We start from the raw sequence: 25,019 nt of genomic DNA, 5'->3' as shown, positions 1-25,019 counted from the left end.
AAAATAATGAGCTATTAATGCAAACAATGAAAATAAATGGCAAAACATATACATTACAATGACACAAAAATGCTAAATAAAAAAGTAAAATCCTTTTAAGGAAATGCCTTTTTGTACGTTTTCAGAAATATAATATATATACATATGAATTTTAATACTGTTCATTATGACAAAATTCGCGACACACACTATCAACCTCACTCTTGATGCTATTCCAGTCATCATCAGAATCACAATCAGCATCATCTATAACGACATACAGAGGAGATAATGGAGAAGTTTCATAAGTATCACCACTAATGCTGTTGTTCTTAAATTCCAGTACAGAATTATTCAAAAATTTTGACAAATTACAATTGGGTGTGATCTCCTTATTAGGTAAAATACATTCATTATCAGAACTATCCATGGAATTGGTTTCAATATACTGAAAATTGTTACATGTTTGAGGTATACATTTACCTCCACCTAAATCACAAGTACACGGCTTACAGCAGTCAACATCACAATCAGAACTACACACAGAAATAGGCTCAATATATTGCAAATTAGAGGAAGCCTGAATTAGTTGCTTAGCAATCCTTTCATAAGAACAACATTCATCAAATGACAATTTGGCACTACTTTGAAGAGGTGAATATGATGCTAAATTACCAATATTATCAGTTAAACATGGATTTAATTGTGGAAATTCACAGAAAGTTTGTGGATCTAAGTCCATTTGTTCAGATTCTTTTGTACATAAGTTTAATGGTTGATTGACAATTAATGATTTTCTACAAACTGCTTCCGAAGAATTATCAGCTAAACTTCTAATTGTTTCATCTTTAGTAGAAATCAAGTTTTTCATTCCAACATCACAAATAAATTTTGAGGAAGCAGATGAAATGGAATCCCTACAAATATTTTTATTACCAAAGTAATCACATATTTTAGTATCTTGATAAGGATATAGTATTGTACAGTATACAGGTGAACTTGGTTTGGGTTGAGTTGTAAAATTTTTACTTACACTATTCTTATTTCCCATGCTACTCACAGATATAAGTGCTTTACCTTGACATTTTTCTAAGATTAAGCCAATGAAACCAGATTCTAATTTCAAATCTTCCATTTTAACAAGCAAAAGATTCCATCTTCCCTTGTTACTATAAGATTCTTTTAATGAATCTAAAGAATAGTAGGCTAAATTTTGTTTATTAGAAGAAATTTTAATTGTAGAATCTACTGATATCAAGCACTCCTGAAATTTAGGATTTCCTGCAGCAGAAGTTTCTTGAGATCCCGATATACATTTACTTAAACTACAAATAAATAAACATTCATGAAATTCAATACCACTAATATGTAATAGCTGAAGTTTATTCTCATAAATACAAGGGAAATGCTTATTATCTGAAAGAAAAATTCTTGTAAAGTTATCTTGAATTTGTTTTCTGTCAGTACATTTTTTAGATTTAATTTTATTTTCCAGATCTGTGATCTCAGTTTCCGGATCTTTTGTTTTCTGGACAATTTTTGTTTGATCCCCAACAGATACCAGATTATAAACAAAGTTGTTTATTGTTGATGATTCAACATTAAAATCGAAGCATGGCATTTCTAATGAAGCTTCCTTATTTTCATCTACAAAATTACTTGAATTATAATCTCCAATTCCTGACAGCTGATTGCATTTGTGATGGGTATTATTTAAATAGCTGTATCTGCTATATAAAGAAAGCATTGGCGCACAGGATAATTGATCATTCAATATGCCATCCTTATAATTGAAACCATTAATTAATACAGAAACAACCTTCTCATTCTGCTCAGAGCAAACTGTAATTTGAGAAGCTGATTTGAAGAGCTCTAAATCGGGATCTTCCATAAAATGTACTTTACGATTCAAAGTGTCTTCATAAATACAACTTACAGAAGTTTCTGCCTCAGCTGGACAGAGGTCAGTAGAAATATCTTCTAAACGACTTGACATATCCTTAGATTGAAAGGGATGATCAATATTTGATGTATAATAATTGGCAGAAAAACAATTATTAACAGATGCATCAAGAGAGCAGTTGTTATTAAAATTTATAAGAGAATTTGTGTCTCTTTCAGCAAACTTTTCAAATGATGTATCTAAAGTAGAATTCATGAGAAAAGGTGTAAGCATATCTATGCCACTATCAACTACAGAATTTTGAAACATTTCATGACACATATTATTGTTCAGGTCTTCTGAATCAGAAAGATCGTGTTCAATATTCCTCCTCTTTTTGCAATCATTTGGATTCATTTCAAAAGCCAATGCTGTTTCAGAACAAATTTGAAATGCCCCTGAAACAGATTCAGGAATGTTTTCTGAAATATTTTGAAATGTGGTAAGAATTTTTGAGTGAGTGTCCTTCAAGGGAACTACTATTGCGCTGTCTTGGGAATCACAAATTTCTTCAGAAATAAATTCAATTTGAGAATGCAATAAACTTTCAGTATCGGATCCACTGTTCATTCTTTTTATTGTGGAGTCAATTGAATTTAGTTTTTCAAAGGTTACATCTAATTCAGAACAAATTTGGAATGTCTCCGAAACAGATTCAGATATCTCTCCAGTATTATTTTGCGAAGTAGGAACAGTCTTTAAATAAATATCATTTGAGGGAATAACTATTGCACTGTCTTCGGAATCACAAATTTCTTCAGAAACAGGACATTCAACTTCAGAGAGTAGGTTAATCTGTACTGATGAAACATCTTTACAAATATAATCATTGGAATTACATGACGGAACAGAAGCAATAGCATCATCAGTTTCTCTCTTTTTGATGTTACAGCTTCTTTTAGATGCCACTTTCCGTCTTTTCTGTTTAAAACTAGAGCCAGAAATTTCAGTTCCAGCTCGTTTCTTATTCTTTCTTTGACCATGAATACTTACATTAACAGAATTGTTTTCAACCTGAGCCTCTGTGCTATTTGGCTGAATCTCTAGCAAAGATTTTATGTTGTCATTTGTCTCATCTTTTAATACCAAATTAAGATCACAGTTTTCTTTCTCTGGAACAGTATTCAAAGATTCTTCTGGTAAATTATTTTGATTACAAATTGACAGATGCCCAACTAAAGGTTGTACAAGAGAAAAAGGTTTGGCATTATTATAGGATTCATGCTTGGTATGCAAATAATTTTCAGTAAATACATTTTCAGGTGCATCAGTAACCTCATTTAGAGAAATCTGATTTTCCTGAACAGATTCTTCTTGGCACCTATTGCCTTCAGCTAACGTATCTACCATATCTACAGTGGTAAGATCATTGGGAAGAGTAATATCATTGCACATAATATTGTTCGTATTTGCAGTTGCATTTTGTAAAAAGGCAACATTGCTGGAAACAGGTGGAATTTCTGGTTTAAAATCTGAATTCTTTTCCATGCTAAAATCTAAAATATTGTTACAGGTTTCATTTCTATGTGATGAGGGTTTTTCTGAACACTCTTCTCCTGAATCGTGCAAGAAAGGTAAAGGCACTAAATCAGGTGAAGAGCAGGAAGGACTGACAAATTCTGGATCTATAAAGGAATAGGGTTCTGTGGGCAGATCATGTATATCAAAAACAGGATCAAACACATCAGTAACAATTTCAGGCTGATACAAGACGTTGTTACAATCCAGAATTTCCGTATTCTGGCAGGATCCAGGGAAACTGAAAAAAAAAAAAAAAAAAAGTCTCATGTGAACAAGAATTAGAAACAATACAAACAAATTTTATTCTAAAATAAAATTTTAAAAGCCTGCTACTTCTAAAGCCGTTACTTTAGAAAAACATAGATGGCTATATTTGAAAATTACAATCAGTAATTTTTATTACTCTATATATTTCTTGAAAAAAATGCAGTGCAGTTTTGTGATTTTGAAACAAAAGTAAATGACAATTTAATTTCAGAATAAAACATTTTTAATAAATTTGTAAATAATTCCAAAAAAATGTCCATTAAAAAATTGCATCACAAAAAAAAATTATCAAAAGCAATAGGCACTGTCTAAATTATGAAATGATAATATGAAAATTGACAAATAATGAAGTTTGCAGGCATCTTGATATTGAACTTACATGCTAAAGAGAAATTTAATTAAATAATAAAAACTTTTTTCAATAATATGCAAATATTTTCATTTGGTTTTTTACAAATTTTTTGTAGATTCATAATTACATTTAGTGTAAAATAATAATTAATCAAAAACATAATACAACTGAAGCAAATTTTAAGGCATTAAAAAAAAATACCCAAATTTGATTAGATTTTGCAGACAGGTTAAACACAAACGAGAAAGTAATAAATACCTGAAATGGTTACCTTCCTCAATTAAATATGATTTATAAAGCAGATCATCGCCCTTTTTAGGTAAACTTGTTATAATATTTTGGACAGCAAGAAAATTTATAGGATTAGACATAAATCTCCTGTGCTTCTCTGTTTTAATATGCTAAAAGAGAAAGAAAAATGTCCTTTTTTAATGTTTAACCTTTCAAGATGAACATAAAACTATGCACTTTATTGTAAATTTAGGTATTGTATGTACTGTAAAACACTACAGTGCATACAATACTTAAATTTACAATAAAAAAAGTATAAATTATATAATTATATTTCTATTAGGAAGACATAATCCAACATAACATACTGATGCTTCAACAACATTTCCATGCTTTACCTGTATAAAAATATAAAGGATTTTTTTTTAAGGTTACTCTCACTGTTTGTAAGACAATTTGGAATATAATGATTTGATATATTACCAATTAATTAAATAAATTCCTTATGTTTGGTTTGATTATATTAACGTCCCGTTTGAAGCAACACTAGGGCTATTTTAGGACGGACCTCGTAATTTTGAACCACGGTCAGATAACAAGGACGACACCTGAGCTGGCACCCCCTCTCCACACCACACCAGCGGGAGGACGTTTGGTCATGACGGATTTATCGTGCAACAGACCCCCGTACATGACGGTTCTTCGGTGGAATCGGGTCATGAACCTGAAACCCTCCGGTTCCGAAGCCGAGACCTTACCACCAAGCCACAGCAGTCCCCAATAAGTTCCTTACAAAAAATAGTTGAATATAAAATTTCAATCTAGACACTAACCTTTCGAGTTTATTGTTATAAATAATTAAATGAAACAATAAAGAAAAATATACATTGTTTATAATCAATAATTTTGAAAATTTATTGATTATTGTTTATAAAAAATTAAAATGAAAGAGAGAAACTCATATTCTAGCCACTTTTGGAGACTAGTTTTGGAGACCACTTTTAGACAGTTAAAAAAAAATAATAATAATAATAATATGGAATACTTCTTTTAAATTTCAACATGTTATTTAATACAACTAAAAGACAAGAATTTAACTGATTCAATCTTTTTGAATCAAATTTCTGCAAAACAAACAAATCAGTGCAAAATGAAAAGGGCGAAATAATACTGAAATAAAAACAGAAGTAAAAATCCTACTTTGGTGGCAATATTCAAAAATGAAAATTTTTTATATTAATTTTAACACTGCCAAGAGCATGAGATTTGATGTAAGCAAAAGTATTTTAATGGAAAAGTGTGAATTCCATCATCAGATTCAGATTAAAACTTAAGTAAATTTTAAAAATATTGAAATTTTAAAAAAATGCACAAAAATGCAATCAATATTATTAAAAAAGGAATTTTTATTAATTTTAAGATAATGTATTGTTGGCCAATAAATTATAAAATTCTCAGCTCTTTTGTGTATGCATTAGAACGGGTTTAATTCTATAAAATAAGGATGAGAGGAAAGATGAAGGAAGGGATTTTACATTTAACAATAAAGTAAATTCCGGATATATGCACATCATTCCACATCTCACCCCTTAGTGAGATAGAATAGTCAAAAAGTCGTCGTCTCAGAATACTAAAACGAACAGCAAAAATATTTTTGTGAGGTAATGATTTCAAGAGATATGAGCTTCAGTTTCTATACGCAGGTCATAGCGATTATTCATCTGGTGACATTTAAGATTATTTCCACACCTGATTACACTTTGTTTCTAACATCTTTATCTTTTACATATTCTACCCTCTAACTGAATGGAGTTTTTAATCCACACTAAAGAATTTCTCCTAATATTTAGCAGCTCAATTAGTTAATGAAGCAAAGTGTTAAATTAAGTGCAGTTGAAAAAATGTTCAATGAAGAAGTTTAGTTTAGTTTAGCTAGAAAACTTTTTGGGCTTAAAAAAATGAAGCAATTTGAAGTGTTTGACATTTTGTTTACATTTCACTGTTATCAATTGATAATATGTAATAAGTATGATTTATGTGCCACATAAGTTAGTATCTTATACATATAGAAATATACATGATAATAATTTGTGATGGTGCATTATAGGCCAGACAGTTTGACTTAGAGCAACCAAATTAACTGCATATGTACTTTGAAGGATGGAAAAGGGGTCATAGAGTGATTTTTTAATGTTAATTAGAATTTCATTTAACTAAAAACTAAACAAAATCTTGACATTTTCTCACCATAACTTCTAAAAATATTATAACACAAAAATGATAACCATCATACAAAAAAATAATTTGTTTAGTATTAATTTAATAGTTGTGCAAATTTTTCCAGAATTTTAGCAATTTTTTATAGATTTTTTTGTTTAACTTTCAACAATATTTTATATTGTCGCTCTAAAATTTAAATTATCTTCATTACTTTATTAAAAATTTAATTACATGACTTTTTCCCTTTGTTGGAAGTTAAAAACGGTCTTGTTTAATATCTACATAGTTTACAGGACAAATAAAAATGTAAAGTTACAATATCACAAAAGTCAGAAGATGGATGAACTGGATATTTATATTTTTAATAGAGTTATGATTTCTGGACTAGTTTCCATTAGAAAAGTTTAGTTCATTAAGTAACTGAGCATAAACAAGACAATTAAAATAACACAAATTTAATCCCTGAGATTTTGGTGGAATTATAATCATGAAAATATGAATGATTTCAATTTGAAATAAGAATTTTATTATTATAAACATTGTTACAAATTGTACACTTATTTTTAAAAGTTAATTTTGTACTTGATTATTTATTGAATTTAATTTTCATCAATTTTATTCGAAAGATTGAATTTGCCATGAATTATTCAACATAAGAAAATGTCTTAACGTAGTCCAAAACCAAGTAAAATTGTTTTATTCTCATTCTTAGATCTGAAAAAGTAGGAAGGTTTTTTATAATCAGATCATTAATCATCCTTTATTTAACAAAAAAAAATATATTATTCAAAGATTCCAAAAGTGCAAGAAATATATAAATGAATCTTAATTAAATAAAATAAAATAAACTGTAGTAACAGTTCAAATAAAAGATGGGAAAAAGAATATGATGGATTTTCTTTTTCTTGACAATCAATTGCTTTGGAAACTACTGAAGAAAATACATAAATCTTAAAGAAAAGAAAATTAATACAATTATCAGTATATCATATACGATATAATAGAAATATCAATACATTTACCTCATCAAGATCAATATAATTCTTATGGCAAATTTCACAATACGGGGATTTGGATTTAACTCTTCTACGGTGTTTTTTATTTCTATAGAAAAGATGAGGGAAATAATTTATTATTAAATTTAGAATAACACAAAAAATAAAATATTTTAAAGGAAATAAATAAAAGAAAATATATGTATATACACACATACATATAAGGATTGCAATACCGGTATACGATACAGAATACCGGTATTTTGAGCTATTTGTACAATTTTGTAATACTGGTATTCATAAATTTAAATATCGTTTTTTCGATATTTACTAGAAATTTTTTAAATAGTCTCCACTATATGTTCAGGGATTGTCAACATAGCAAAATAGTATATGTTTTTATGTATCCCTAATGGGAGAAATTAATTAGATTATGAATACAAAGTTGCATCGTACGATCAAGAGTATGATAAAATACTGTTTGACAATGGATTGTAAATGCTTTAGGATGGGTTTAATTCGACAAAATAGGGGTGAGAGAAAAGATGATAGGAGATGTTTACATTTAATAATGAAGACAGAAATCAGCTATATCCAAAACCATCCGACAAGAAATTGATTTATTTGAAGATGAGAGATTTAGAGGTAAATACTTGGAAAAAGTATATCATGCATTGTTAATAGTACCACCAACTAGCGTAGATACCGAAAGAGCATTTTCGACAGCTGGTAATTTTTGCACAAAATTATGTTCCAGGCTTAATGATAGTACAATTGATGCATTATGTTTTTAAGATCACATTTCAAAAATTTGTAATAGTACCACAAACTGAATAGTGATATTTACACTTTTTTGTGATTTAAATAAATAAGATGTTTGTTTCCTTTTTTGTGATTCTTTATATACTGTTATAATTTATGTTACAAATTATTTTTTGTGATATTTACACACTCTAATAAAACTGGCAAATAAAACAAAAAAACACCTGTGTTTTCTTTCTTTTTCTAAAATTTCTACTACCGGTTTTAAAATTGGTATCCCGGTATTAAGATCTAAAAAAATACTGAATACCGGCATTGAACTTTTGGTCCGATATTGCAATCCCTACATACATATACACACAGTGCAATTTGACTAATTCAAGGCCAACAGTAGAAAAAAAAAATTTTTTTAATTTTAAACAATTAATATTTATATTAATATATATTTATGAATATTAAAAGTTTATAATCCTTTTACAAACACTAATTTTTTTTAAGTATTTTTGATAAATATATATTTTACAGCACTTCAAATAGAATAATTGCACAATAAAAATTAAAATATTAATGTGCTCAAAACTTTTCAAGACAGTGAAAAGTTTTATTGCTTTAATTGATTGAATGCATTAGTTTTTAAGGCCCTAGTTCATTCATGTCAAGATTTGAGCGAATAAAGGACCTTAAAAAATTAATCACATACAAACATTGCAGACATAGCATATACATTTTACACTAATATATTTAACAAATAAAAAGCATTTCAGAAATAAAAACAATTTCTAATTTTTTTTACTTCAAATTAATTGGAATGAATTCAAATTATAGACTAAATTTTAACATTATTTAGAAAAGAAATTCAAGAAACCAAAGCGAAATTTAAAACATTCAGTTTAAACTTGTTAACATTTAACTACATTAAAGCCTGTATTTTAATAAGTTACTCTTAAATTACATAAAAAACATCAAGATAATTGTAAAATAACATTAAATTCAAAAATTAAAGAAAATTTATCAAAAAACACAAAAAAGGCATTTAAAATTTTTTTTGTAGATTATATTAAAAAGATTTTAAAAATATGATAAAACATTAAAATATTAAGATAGCTTCAAATTTTTTGCATTAAGTTGAAAATTAAAAGCAAAAATTAAAAAATTCAAATTCACTTTTGACTTCAAAATTTGGATGGCATATGCCTGTTTAAAATTGTTCAGGAATTTAGTAATATATACTGATTTTTAAAAAAAGCAAAAAAGAAATATTGAAATACAATCAGTTTAGACACAGAAGTGAAATGTAACTATCCTGTAAATAGGTGCTGGGCATTAAAAGTTAAATCAAGTTAAACTGCCTAAACAAATCAGCAACGCAAAAAATCAAACACATTAGTGAATTTTTATTTCATTAAATATCATATAGTAATATTGGCCTTTCCCATTATCCTTAAAGCAACCAAAATAGGCATTAAACCACCACTGGACTGTTGGTAGCTATCATCCATAAAGTTTCTATTCTTTAAGTATATTTGAGAATTTATCTGCTAGCAGAAAACTAATACTTTACAATAACAATTTTGTGTGGCAGTAACCGAAGTCAGATTAACAGAAAATTATTATAATATTTTCTTCACAGCAATAGAATTAACAAAATATTTTATAATTATAGCACAGACCATGTATATAGAAGTTTCTGTTATATTAACATCCGTTTTAAAGCAACACCAGAGCTATTTTGGGATGGACATCGTAATTTTGAGTCGCAGTCAGATGATGATGACGACACTTGAACTGGCACCCTTTCTCCCAAACTTCCACACCACACCTTCGGTGGACTCGGGTCCCAAACCTGAAACCCTCTGGTTCTGGACCCGGGACCTTACCACCAGACCACCGCAGCAACATATATATAGAAAAAGAAGTATTTAAGCAAACAAATTTAACTTACTTAACCACTTGCACCGTATTCTCTTTTTCCGTGTCTAATGGAAGTATACTGGTGGATACTTGTACTGAAGTACAATTGGATGGTTTGAGATTCTCTGTTAATTTGGTAAATGATTTTGTGCGACTCTCATCAGCATGAAGTGAGTAAATTCTAGATGATTCTAGATTCTTATTACTAGTATTTATATTAATTTCAGCAAAAACAGATCTTGACACATCTGAGAGATCCCCTGTCCTTTTAAATTGCTTGTTCAGTTGATTGATGTTGCGGGATAGAGATGAATCAATAACCTCAGTCCATGAAGTAAATTCTTGAAAAATTGGCTTAAATTTCCTAAAAAAGATAAACAAGAAAGGTGAATAAATAGAGAAATTTTAGAAAAGTGCTTGATTGCTAAAAGCAACACATCAAGATATAATCCAAAGGGTGTGGGGAGAAAAATATTAACAAACTTATTTATTCTGAAAAATACATCAATAATTATATAAAATATAAGTTGGCATTATTTTATTTTTGTTTTATACATAATTTACATTCTGACAAAAATTAGCAAATGATGAGTATATATATATATATATAGATAAATATACTGTTTGTTTTAGGATTGCAAAACTTACATTTCTCAATAATTGTACTTCATGAAAGGCTAATACATAGAAAGATGAGTGATTATTATGCTTTCTAATTCCATGAATAATCCAAGCTTATCCTATTGCTAAATATAAACATCTCATCTTTTCATCTTTCCTTTCACCCCTTTTTACAGAAAATAAACACCTCCTGGTGAATGCATGAAAGTGCAGAGGGTTTTTGAATTTAAGAATGAAAAATATATCAAAAAGCTTGAAATAAGGATAAAAAAATTAATTAATATTATGAAATTTTGTAGATTTCAAAAAAATTAAATCAAAGTAGTGTAAAATGAGTAACAAAGATGAAGGGGAAACAGTGAACAATACTTATTTGAGTTACAAAAAAAAAAAAAAAAAAAAAACTAGTATCTTCTTTTTATATGTTAAATTACCTTCTAAGAACACATTTATATCTATATACATATTTTAGTTTCTCAGTTCTGGAAATCATTATCAACATTTATTTATGATTTGGATGTGAATTTCAGAAATTAATATATACATTTATACATTTTAAAAAAAATTTAAGAACCAGACTGCTACATTTTCTATGAAGAAATGCATAACATTTAGAATAACTTAAAAGTATAAAATAAAAAATTTTAGTGTATGATAAAATTTGTAAAAAAAAAAAAAAGAAAGAAAGAAAAAAGAAAGACAGAAAGCAGGGGTAAGAAAAACAATTGCTAAATTTACATTACATTTTATCATTACAATTACAGAAGGAAATTTTGAAGGTAAATCTAATAAGTGGACAACATCTATCTAAATATAGACTAAAAAGGTGTAGCAGTGAAAAGAAAATATAAAGAAACCATGCTAAAATTCAAAGTATGCGCCAATTTTTAGGAATATCTTTAATCCACAGAGGAAAGTAGGAATGAATAAGCTATTAAAGGTCATCATAGATTAGCATTACATTTGTCTTTTTAAAAAATGCACTGCTTTTTTTAATGAAATTTATTAAACATCACTGCACTAAAGCAAGGAAGTACACAATCACTCAAAAAATTTCTATTTATTCAATGCATTTTTTTAACGTTCTAAATTCAATAATAAATTCTTCTCGGACTATTTTCAAAGAAAAAATATATAATATTTAATTGAAACTTTTCAAAACTTCAGGCATCAATAAGATCAGCATTTATTTTGATGCCTAATTCTATATTAAAATGGAAAATCTATTGAAACTCCAGGTAAAAAACTTTGCACTTGAAGACAGCCTTTAAAGTGATAAAGCCATTTTAATAAAGTGAAATGTTAAATAGCTTCTAATGAAATGCATCAATTTCTCATTCTATTTATTATGGTAAATATAAATAATCAAGAAATTGCATGACAGTTAAATACCTTTCCTTATCTTCAAACTTTATAAATGGAGGGAGAAGTTTTTTAACATGTGATGGGTATTCTTCCTTTTTTTCATTATCTTTTTTCTTCTGATCTTTCTGGAAAAGAAACATTTTTATTAAGCAGAAAGCAGTATTGCACAAAAATAATGTTTTAAAACAAATACTAAAACTAAAAAAAATATACTGTATATAAAGCAGTATAATTTTAAAAGCAAATGAAACAGAAAGAAACAGACATTCAGATAACAAATGTAAAAGAAATATTAAAACTAAATAAAAATTTCTTCATATGGAGCAGTACAATTTTAATTGCAAATAAAGCAGAAGATAAACCTGTATTCAGATAATAAATATCTTACAGAATAAACAGAAAAAGCACAGAATTAAGATACATAAAATTTCTTTTACTGTCATTAGTAAAAGAAAGTAGCATTAGTATTTCCATTACACAATAGGAAATATGAGAAAGGTCTCCGAACCTGATATAGGAATAGAAGCAATTTGATAACTAAGTAAATGAGAATAAAAATTGAAAAGAAAAAGAAAATTGCAATTTATAGTTTTATGCATCTTTAAATTGTTTCTGAAATACAAATCTGACTCAGCCTTCATAACTTTTTTGTGCACTATATAGTTGATTTCTGATTTCTTAATTCTGATATCAATTTTTGATCCTTTATTTTGAACTAATAGAGAATTCAGCTCAACCTGATTTCAATAACTCTGTGGGACAGAAAAAAGACTAGTGGTTTATAACTATTTTATTGCTGGGAATATTGTTTAAATTTTAACAAAACATTTAGCAAATTATCATTTCATTATACATTTCACATTCTTCTTTGAGAAGTTTCAAAAGTGTTTCAGAAGTTTATACAAAACTCAAAGAATTACTCTTATCATTTTATACATATATCCTAAACATAAAGAGGAATTTGTAGAAGATTTAAAGCATCCCATACTATTCTCAGAGAACATACTATAATATTTCTAATTTGATGTAATAAATTATGCAACTAAATTTTATGTCAATCTGTCCCTTTTTTTTACATATATTTGAACAACTCATCCTGTATCCACAGAAATCTTATAAATGCTGATTGAACCTTGCAACATTTCGTACCAGTAAATCAAAAATAAGTGCACCAATTTCCTGAAAATCGTACTTCAGTCATACGAAATTTCAATTCAAGTTTCAGAAAACAGATAAAAAATTATAACATTTATTCAAATGTCCTGCTCTAAACTGAAAGTTCAGGCTAGTGTTTAGTTTTAACATCAGTTTAAGTTGTATAATTAGAAACATGTTAATCAAATTTTATCAAAATTGAAGCTATATCAAATTTTACATCCATTATTACCCACATTTAAATGGTTCCAACATTTGGAAATAATGCAGAAGCAAACATATAATTGTTGAATTTAATATAAAAAGATAAAACTCCTAAATGATTACTTTCCTAATCAAATATGTTATTACGACTGATAAATGTCAGTGTTTTATGTTTTGCGTAGGAGAAATTCGAGCTTTGAAATAAAGAAGTTGAAGTGAATCAATCATTGATTTTCACATAATACAGAATTATTTCTCACTAAACATGGGTGCAGATGAAGAAACACAATGCAGTTTTTAAAACAGCAAAATGTTTCGAAGGCACTTGGATTTTTTTTTTAGTAGTATTCTTTACAAATATAAAACATTCTGCCAAAAAACTTTTTTTCCCCCCAGCTTCAATAGCTCCACTAACAATCACTATACCAATACCAATACCTTTTCCCAGTTTTAGAAATTGAAACCTGAAAGAAGAAAAGTTAAGTCAGTTGAAAAGAGCGAACTTCTGCAATTTAATGACAGGTTTTATTTTGTTTCAAATGCTGTGGCATTGATCTTTTATTCCTGCAATATTTATAAAGAAACTAATATTTTTTAGACCAAACGAGAAACTATTTTTAAAAGAAATTTAAGATTATCTGTATTTTTCAGATTTTATAAATGATTTTCAAATTCCTTGTAGTTTCCTCATTTTCCTATTGCTGTGGCAACCTAGAAAGTATAACTGAATTCCATTCTAATATATTTTTAAAAAAGTTTTAGAACTCTGCAGGAATTATGGTGATATAAATGCAAAAACTTATATAAATATATAAAACAAACCTGTTTAGCATACTGTGCAGCAATCAAATTTGTGTATTTTTTCACTTTGGGGAGAATTTTTTCTACATGGTACACTTTTATACCCCAGCGCTTGCAATTCTCTAGGAGATCTGTGGCTCGTTGATTCTAATATTATTATAGAAAAAGAAATATATCAAAATAAAAATATTTTTAAATCATTATAAAACTTAAGTTTGCTGTGAACTAGATATTACAATCAGATATAGGGGGAAATGAGAGAAGTTAAAAAATATTAATGATATTACAAATAAATTGAAAAGATAAAAAAAAAAAAAAAAAATAGAATATCTACCCATAGTATTAGTAAAAAGTTAACTTCAGCAAAATGCAGTTAGAACATGAAACGTCAAACTCCTTAAAATGCATGTATTTTATACAAATGTGTGTATGTGTAGTAATTTCAATTTAGCAATGTTCTAAAAATTATTTTCTAATCACTTGAAATTGTATCAATGTAAAGCTCTGAAATGCTACGCGCTATTTATTTTCCCAGATTTTGAGAGAATCAAAATGCTGAGTCAATAAATTCCTTTAATTATATAAGTTCAAAATATTTTTACACAATCTCTTTTTTTTTTTTTTTTTTTTTTTTGCATTCTCCCATCTGCCTTCCTATTCGGTACACTGCATTGTACTATAATATATATATATATATATACACACAACCATAATTTTTTTGAAGCAGAATCATGGCTATCCCGGGAGGCATGATTTATGTAAAGAGGTGCGGACAAGGCACATTCGTTTACAACACGATACAAGAGCAGATTAACATAAAAGAGAGGAAGAATATTTTTTCCAGTGCTTATATTCTATGAGATTCTGATAAGGATTTCTTTACACATCTCGAATTAGGCAAGGGAATAGTAGGGATCTTTTAAAAAGAATTCGCTTGGTTGACAATTGTTTATCCCTTCACTCGGAGCATGGGAACCGCTGACTAAAGCATTTTCACAGAGCTTTCTGTTGCATTAATTAAATAGAAAAAGTGGAATGGGATCAGAAAATAATTCAGAATAAATTTAATATGGGCTAAATTAAGCTAAAAAGTAGGAAATTAATTAAGTTTAAATTAGATTTTAAAATATCATTACATATATATTGTTACGGATATAATTCCATCGGGGTTCTTTTCTGATTTGTCAGTCGATAAAATAAACAGTCCTTTAGTGACAAACAACGACTTTCATTAACACGAAGACGACAAATATACAGCCAAGACGAACACAGGAAACACACTGCAACAAACAGTAGTCCACAAGCCGAAGTCGGTAGTGAAAAAAACAGCACACAAAGTGGCCAGACAGAATTCAGCAGAAGGAGGAAATCTACATAGCTTCACTCAACTATCTCTCCAAACACCTGCAATTCTCCACTGTGTCCTCACTTTAGCTGTATCCAACTACCAACTCACTACTACACGATTGACTATTCCAAACACAACTCGATAATGCTTTCACAATAAACACCAGGACTCAGCACACAACTCAATTCAGCAATCGTTTGAGCTCTTTGCTGGACTGATTTAACTATTCATCGTAGACTCTTTACACGTTTATGACTGACTGCAGCTTGAGACTGCAGGCCTTTCATAGTTCCCGGAAAGCAGACAGAGAAGGTTCTGGACCAATCAGGCGTATCTTGATTCCTATTGGTTGAATTGCTAAGATTCTGGAAGTTTCCAGTAATATCTATTTTATCGCCAAATGGTTGCCAAGCTCTGAGATCACTGATGCAGCATCCAACAAAGCTGATCGTAAAACGGTGTTTCCAATGATAAACTAACCATGCTGCGAAGCAACTTTGCAGGTTTGTAACTATATATATATATACAGTGGTGGCCAAAAGTATGGACATTTTTTGAAGGTTTCATGTTTTTCAACTTTGAGTGCTTGTAGAATATATTAATTTTCACTTAAATACAAATGTTTATATATCAAATTGAAGGTAATTTAATGTAGAATTTAATAACAAAAACAGTAGTACAATATCTGTATTACAAAAAAAAGTTACACTCATTTTAGTAATATCTATCTTAGATTTGCCTTTTTTTAAAGTGATACTTACACAATCAATACTTAGTAGGATAACTCTTATTTTTTAAGACAGCTTCACAGCGTCTTTTCATCGAGTGAACGAGTGTTTGGAGTTCATCTTTCGTAATCACATGGTGCCAAGAATCAATTATAGATTCAATAAGTTGTCTTTTATTGGATGGACGTTTTTTTCGTACAAGAATTTTCAAACGTCGGCACAAATTTTCAATTGGATTGAGATCAGGGCTGTTTCCTTGCCATGGTAATACATCTATGCCTTTATTTTAAAATCATGCTTTGCATACTTTTGCTGTGTGGCATGGGGCTGAATCCTGCTGAAAAATAAATGGTGCTTTATTGGGGAAGAAATCCCTGATGGAAGGTATCAATTTTGGTTCCAGACAGTTTTGATGTATTTTTTTTTGGCATTCAGGATGCCATCAATCACTCGGATTCGGCCCACACCATCTGCAGACATACATGCCCAAATCATGGCATTTGTTGTTGTTTTTATAGTTGCTTCAATGCAATCAGGATGAAGCGCTTCACCTACTCTACGTCTCACGTAGTTTCTTCCATCACTACCAAAGAGCGATAATTTAGTCTCATCGCTCCAGATTACTTGCTTCCATTGATTTTTCTGACCATTTAATGTGTTCTTTTGCGCACTTAACTCGTTTTTCGCGTTGCTTTTGATTTAAATATGGTTTTTTCCTTGGAATTCTAGTTTGTAGTCCAAATCCTGATAACCTTCTCTTCTTATTGTTCTTGAACTTACTGCAATACCCGCTGCATTCATTTCTCATCTAATGGCATTTGATGAAATTTTTCTATCTTGAAGGCATAGCCATTTAATTTTTCTATCGGCAGTAGCACTCGTGCATTTTTTTCGGCCTGATTTGGCCTTATTTCCCACTGATTTCGTTTTTTCATAACGTAAACAGAACTTCCATACACCAGAACAAGTCACTGAACCACCAACTTGTCTTGCAATTTCAGCATAAGAGAGGCCATTTTCTCTCAATATGACAATTCGGCTTCTTTTTGTAGATGTCGAATCAGTTCTTGTAGGTGACATTGTTTAAAATTAGTTTAATTAAAAAAAGGACTTAAAAGATTCAAAAACAACAATACTCTATTTAATTGTACTAGTATGCCTCATTCCGCAAAATATTTCCACAACAATAACTCTTTTACCATCCAAATAACCTAAACTATAGTTACAGACATTTGATGGGTCCTCAGAACAGTGTTTGTGATTGGCTAGTACGCTTTTATTACAAAACACGTCATTATTCAAAACGATTTGTGTTTGTATGTTCTACTAAAATGAACGTAACTTTTTTTTGTAATACAGATATTGTAATACTGTTTTTGTTATTAAATTCTGCATTAAATTACCTTCAATTTGATATACAAACATTTGTATTTAAGTGAAAATTAATATATTCTACAAGCACGCAAAGTTCAAAAACATGAAACTTTCAAAAAATGTCCACACTTTTGGCCACCACTGTATATATATATATATATGCATTTTGAAAATCTGAGAAGCTAATGATAATCAACAGGTTTGCTATACTAGGTGTATGGTAAAAACAATGCAATAGGCTCAATAACAAATAAAGGTGTTTATTCAGTAGGGAGACATGAAAGCAAAAACGCAATCAAAACCTACACAAGCACAACACTTATAATATACATCAGAAAATCAGTAGTAAACAACTGCAACAATATAAAGCAGTCACAGATCTCAGAATTAGAAAGACTTCATCCCTCCAACATTTCCTATTCTTCACAGTCTACTCTTTAGCTGAACTATAAAGCCAACTCACTAACAACTAGATAATAAGACTGGCTACTCCATGTGGCTTAATCCTCAGCTCACTAAGTGCCCAACTTAATTGATTCAATGCTTGCATTTGACTTAACTGATTCCAGCTCGGTCTCTTGTCTTTTTATAGCTTCCGAAGAAGGGCACAGAAACTTCTTATAAAAATTGTCTTATTTCATGTCGGAATGGTACTATTGCTATAATTCTTGTTAATTCTGGGAATGCATTTGGCCAGTTTCCAGATAACAGAAAAACTTGCTGGCGTGAAAGTCGTCAAACCTGAGGGTCATTGATCCATGATCTGTTCAGAATCCATCCGAGCTAACCGTAAAACTGTCTTTCTTACAATGCTATTAAATGTGCTGGAAAGCAATATCACAAATTCGTAATATAATATACATATATCGCAGGATTATTTTTTTTCCAAATTGGCTGCATCAAGCTTGAGTAGAATATTGAAACAATTCCAATTTGGCACTGGCATGATTTAGATGCAGGATGAATGCATTTTGAAGTTACTTTTCAAGACTTCAAAATTTTGAAGTTAATTTTCAAACTTTTTTTCATTTGATTCAGTTTAGGAATAAAGCATATATGTGATAATTTGTTTTATATATAATATTATCCAATATTTAAAAATATGAAGAATTATTTATCTAGTTATTTCAGTTATGAAATAAAATCTTTAATGACACCGCAAACATTTAAAAAAAGCACGGCAAAAAAATCAAAAATATTTCCTAAATGGCGAGAAGTCAAAATGCTGCATACTCACTCACAACGTGGATAAATAATCAATATACAAATAAAAACACCAATTTTGCAAGATTTGAAATATTTTAAACTATTGCTGCTTAATATTGATAAAGTGTGCTAAAAGTAGCTATTTTTTTTTCAAATTAATTTTTCCTTATAAATTAAATTATTGCAAAAGCATACTTTTATAACTTTAAATAATGAATAAGAAAGCAATCCTTTCTATATTAAATAACTTGTTAATTTTAAGTTTTTATTGATTTAAAAGAATATTTAATTTACAAACTAGCAAGTCAAGAGAAAGCCATATCGTAAAAACAAAAATATATTGCAAATACTACTTCATTCTATGCAATGATATATAAAAGTAGTTTTTCTCTATAGATAATATAACAGGCATAATATGGCAAATGGAAGAATTCCAACTGCCTTAGTATACCATATATCCCTATCTCATCAACTACTATAATAAGCAAAGTAGGAGTTCTTATAGAAAGTTTTGTGAATAACTTTTCTAATGAAGAAACTATTTTTTGAAATTTAGAATGAATATAATATTAAAGATAAGTTTGTTCAAAAAATGTTTTTTATATATATATTTAAAAATAATATACATACTAAACAGATAAATACAAATCCTTTACTTTATTTAATTGACTTTCCACATTGATTCTAAAAAAAATTACATGAGAATTTTTAACCACAAAATGAATTTTGGTAACCATTTTTATATATACTTACCTCTTTTGCTTTTTGAGTTGCTTTCTTGAGAAGAGCCATGCCTCTTGATTGTACCTAAGACACAAAACATCCTAATTAATATCTGGAAAATAAATGATTAATATTCTATTATTTTCCATAATCTTAACTTACCTTTGGTGAAGGAGGATATGGATCTGAGGAAAGTGAAATGGAATATGGTGATGATTCAAGATAGTCTGCAGAACTAAAAGGAAGAAAAATTATATTAAGCAATCAAAAGAGAAAATTTTTAATTAATTATAGGTTATTTAAATGTATAATTAATAGATAAGTCTCTATGTAAAAAAAAGCAACAATACACTCAGATACAACAATACAAAAAAATGTATTTAAAATAATAGATGAATCCACAAAAACAATTAATAAAAAGAAAAAATATAATATTTTTATAAATTAAGGGAAATATTTCTATTACACAATTAACACTAAAAAGTAATTTATTAAAATGCATCAAATAATGTTTCCTTCATCATCAGAACACAGCATCATTAGCTGAAGATGCTTCTTTTATACAAAATATATTTGACATCTAAACTTTCCTTAGTATTTACATTATCTTTTATATTAAACTTCTTATTGAAGGAAGGGAGAACAGTTGAATGATCTTCATAATTTTTGGTTAAGCAATATTTCATTTATTATATCAACAACTAATCTATTTTTAAATAGAGTCAGTGAAAATGAAACACGTCAAATGCTTTATGACAGGACAAAATTAAAGAGATGTGGAAGACAAGAAACCAAAAATGTCATTCATTTACCTATTCTAGGAAACATACTTAAAATCTGATTAAAGCAAGATCAAAAGGTCTCAAATTTACAAATCCAATTATGTCATTAATGTGATAAGCATATCTTTATTTACCATTATGTTATGTTTTGAGATATACTATTATCAATTTTTAATATTATCTCTCTTTTATTTCAAAAATATTGAAAGATGGTATCTATTAAAGACATTTATATATTAATACATGTATAATTTGGTTGCCTTTAATGAATTGAAAAATGATTTACAAATATAAGAAAGGATACATATTTACCATTCACTAAACAATTGAGGACTTGGACACATTCCAGTTGATTTTGGTGTTAATGGACTATATGGTCTTTGATGTATTATTGCAGTTGTTTTCAAAGGAACTCTATTAGATACAACAAAAGACACATATTTGCTGAAAACTGGTTCATGCCTCTATAAAAGAAATAAATATATTATAAGAATAAAATTTATGTAATAAATGTTTTAAAAAAACAACAACACTGTACTGTGATTCAAGGCAACAAAACAGGCATCCTCCTCATCACATAGTCATGGCTTTTATAGGAATAATTTAATCAATTTAATTTTTTTTAATCCTGTTAAGAACAATCTTAATTATACAGTTAATATATAATAATGATAAATAGTTTAAATAATTACAAAAATGTCTTATTTTTTTTAATCCTTTGATTATTTGAATAAATATTTATCTGTATAAGATTGCTAATGTTAAGACAAATTTGAAATCACTAATACATCAAGAAAGCTAGAATACGGGCAATAAAAAAAAGTGAACCTAGTTAAAGACTTATAATTTTGATTAAGACATTAAATTTGCACAATAAAATTATTAATATTTATAGAAAGAGCCAAAAGGTAAAGGAAAATTTATAAAAAAAATTTTAAAAAAATGAAGACCACATTGTCACATTTTTTTTTTGTTGTTGTTGTTGTTAAAGAATGTTTTAAAAACTCAGTAAATTTGGATAATATAAGAAATTCTTAATAATACGTAAAATACTGACAAACTTTTAGAGATGCAAAATTTTCTCGTGCATTAGAAACTGCAGGGGGTTAAAACAATGCTCTTTTAATTTATTTCTCTAAATTCATGGAGCAGACGCTCCAAAAGATTGTGCAGCAATGCAAAACAAGGGATCCACGAAATGGGAAGTTAATATTCACTTACAAAGAATCTATTTAAATGATAAAGAATGGATAGTTTAAGAGAATAAGATTTTTTTTTTCTTTTTTTCCCCTTCTTATAATCCTATTCCAACTGTTACAAAATAAACACATAACAAAAAAAAAGGGAGGGGGATTAAAGATGAAAATCAATAAAAATTTTATATTTGAATCTTGCTGAAAAACTTTAATTTGATCCTTTCACATATAAAATAAGGAATTATTACAATGAATATAAAATGTGCAAAAGAAAGAGGAAACAGATTAGACCTTGATTTAATAATATAAATGAAATAAATAATTTTTATTTTGTTACCTTTCTTTTAATATTAAAACTTAAAACCCTTTTCTAGTAAAAGATAATCAAAATTACTTGACCCATGTGATTAACACTGACAATATTTTTTACATTTTTTTTCGGTAGTGAGAATACAAAATGGGATTGCATAATGCAAATCATAGACTAGCTACATTTCATAATCTTGATCTAAATTGTTCAACATTTATTGAAGAAATACTTAATATACCTTTACTTTAAATAGATTACAGAATGCAAAAGATATAACCAAAACACTTTAAAGTTAGTGCATTAACTAAAAACAAAGTAATATCAGTTTGTTTGTTTTTTCCCTCTAAAAACAAATTATAGAAAAAAAATAAGTGAAACCATATTCATTAAAATATTTATGAATAGTTAACAATGCTATTCATAGTTATTATTAAAATATATACAATGAAATTTATAATTTATTAAATTAATTACATATGACAAATAAAAGATCTATGAATTCTGTTTTTGAACAATATAAATTGCTTTTAAAAAAAAAAAAATCTATATTAAAGATTAGAGCAAAAATATGCAGTTATTTATTATCAATATAAATGTATTAAAACCATTATTAAATATAAAAACACTTACAGCACCAAGCAATTTCAAATTTTTAATTAAAGAAGCTTCTTGAGGGTATCCGTGCAAATCAAGGAAAAAAGTTTTTCTCTCAAAGGGTCTTAAAGAACTATCAACTCTCATGCTGCAAAAAATAAACATATGAATAAAATATATATGCAGACTGTTGATATTAAAACAAAATTATCCACTTTATATCCTTTAAAAAGACAATCATAGCTTGAATTAGATACTGCAACAAATTACATGGACCTTACATAGAATCAGTAACATTACCTCAATTTAACATCCATATACTACAAACTTTCAGAAAAACCATAATTAGTGATTCTAAGTCATGATCTAAATGTACAGGTTATTTTTAAATAAGGAGAAGAAAATTATTGGTAAAATTGTTCTATTAATCATGCAGCAGAATTAAATTACCTAAATATGTAAGGAATTAAGAAAATAATATATAGTGTAAAGGATTAACTTTTTAACATAATTCTATCATTTATATTTTAACATGCATGCAACTGCACTTACATCATTTGAAATATTAAATACAATTTATCCTATTTGTCAAAAATAATCAGATTTTGTTAATTTATAAATGCAAATTTAATTTATGTAAAAAGTTTTCAGAATTACACTAAAACTAGTATTTGATATTATATTTATCACATATAAAAAGTATAATGCAATTTTGTAAAAAATAAGTTACAAAAAAGCTAAAATTTCATTTAATTTTTTCATTATAAATTATGCTAGAATAAAAAAAAGACCAGAATCTATAAATTAGTTTTATAAAACCATAAATTTTGAAATAATGTGGATATGAAACATTACTTTTCTCAAAAATTTTATTTTTAATATTTCAAAAACTATGTTCTTTAAAAAAAAAAAAAAAACATTTATTTATTTGTATAACTATTCCCTACAAATTCCTTTCAAAGAAAGATTAAAAGTACATACATTGTAATAAAATTTCATTACAGCTAGTGTTAAATATAGTATTAATACTACAGACATTCCAGAATATAGTTTGGAGCTTATTCATTATGATATGAAATATATATTTATGGTTTAGTATGAAATTTTTTTTATGTACTAAAGTACATAAAAGATCATATTTTACAAAATTATAAGAATTCAAAGGAAAAAGTATTAATAAAATAAAATATCTTTAACTTTCCAAAAATTATACAGCTTTCTTTAATGAATTTCAAACAACTAGTTAATCAAAGATAAAGAGAATTTATGAAAATAAATTTAGCAATTTATTTGCTTAAACCAAAGTTAAAAATAAAACAATATATTGAATTTCCTACACAAATGATTATCATATATTTAAAATAAATTACTCCTTAAACATATAAATATTCAAAAATTAGATACTTTAGAGGATTTAATACAAGAGAATGAGAGTATAAATTTGTTTTTATATCCATTCTGAAATGCAAAAAACATTTGGTCAAAAAATTAACTTTAATGTAACTGATAATTTTTAAAATTTCAAGATAATATAAAAACACATTTTAATAATAAGTAAGCACATAAAAACCTTAGAAAAAATTTAGTAATTGATATCTCTGCAATGATTATAAATATAGCAATCATTATGTAAAAGAAATATTATAGTCATTAATTTGAAAAAAAAAACATTTTTCATACTTATATGCACATGAAGAGCAACAAAGGGAATCATAATGAAGGAATTATTACTCATTCATGGAAAAAAAATAACATTTATAAGTGAAGTCTTACTTTTAGCATTGCCTTTAAATTCAATAAAAACAGTAAATACATAAAAAAAAGGTTCATCAATAATTATTTTTCGGATATTCAGCAATTTATATATATACTAACTAATGAGCCTAATAGTTAAAACTTTGCGCACCACAAATAAAGCTTTTTCAGACGCGCGGGAATTTTTCACTGGTCAGGTTTCAATGATCACATAAAAATACTTATTTTACATTTATTATATTTTTAATTTATACTCAGTAATAAATAACGCTTATTCGTTACTTCAATTCGTATTAAAACAAAAGAAGCACCTTATTCATTTTATAAAAAAAAAACTTATCAAAGGAACTTAAAAAATTATTTGTTTTTTGCCTTTATTAAAAAATTATGAACCATTTATGTTTTTCCAAAATTAGAAAAAATTAAATATTAACAAAGAAATTAAAGCAGTAACTGATATCAAATACTTTCTCACTTGATATGAATAGCCAAACTCGATCAATAATCCCAAAAGAAATCGTCAGCGGAATAATTCTAATCGATTAACAACCGATTTTTCCAATTGTTAACAATAATCATAGAGTATCTTCTTCACATTTTATAAAATATGCACTAAAACATTTTTTCAGCATATCAGAAATATGACGCTTTAGATATAAACAAACAAAATCGTTGGA

At 27.6% G+C, this 25,019-nt stretch overlaps 1 protein-coding gene across 1 annotated transcript; it reads right to left on the bottom strand.

Moving 5' to 3' along the window:
* Window positions 1–25,019, bottom strand: LOC129965349 (uncharacterized). Its single transcript, XM_056079178.1, has 11 exons — window positions 24,818–25,019; window positions 22,624–22,735; window positions 20,800–20,951; window positions 19,868–19,940; window positions 19,736–19,789; window positions 14,348–14,473; window positions 12,194–12,291; window positions 10,212–10,544; window positions 7,535–7,616; window positions 4,320–4,462; window positions 1–3,680 (listed from the first exon to the last, which is right to left on the bottom strand). Exons 2-11 carry the CDS (start codon window positions 22,732–22,734, stop codon window positions 152–154), a joined length of 4,701 nt encoding a protein of 1,566 aa, XP_055935153.1. The 5' UTR covers window position 22,735; window positions 24,818–25,019; the 3' UTR covers window positions 1–151.

Source organism: Argiope bruennichi, chromosome 4, assembly GCF_947563725.1.
Source record: "Argiope bruennichi chromosome 4, qqArgBrue1.1, whole genome shotgun sequence".
NCBI classification, from domain to species: domain Eukaryota; kingdom Metazoa; phylum Arthropoda; class Arachnida; order Araneae; family Araneidae; genus Argiope; species Argiope bruennichi.
Note: the sequence above shows the minus strand (reverse complement) of the source record. Positions and strands in the feature narration are given on the sequence as shown.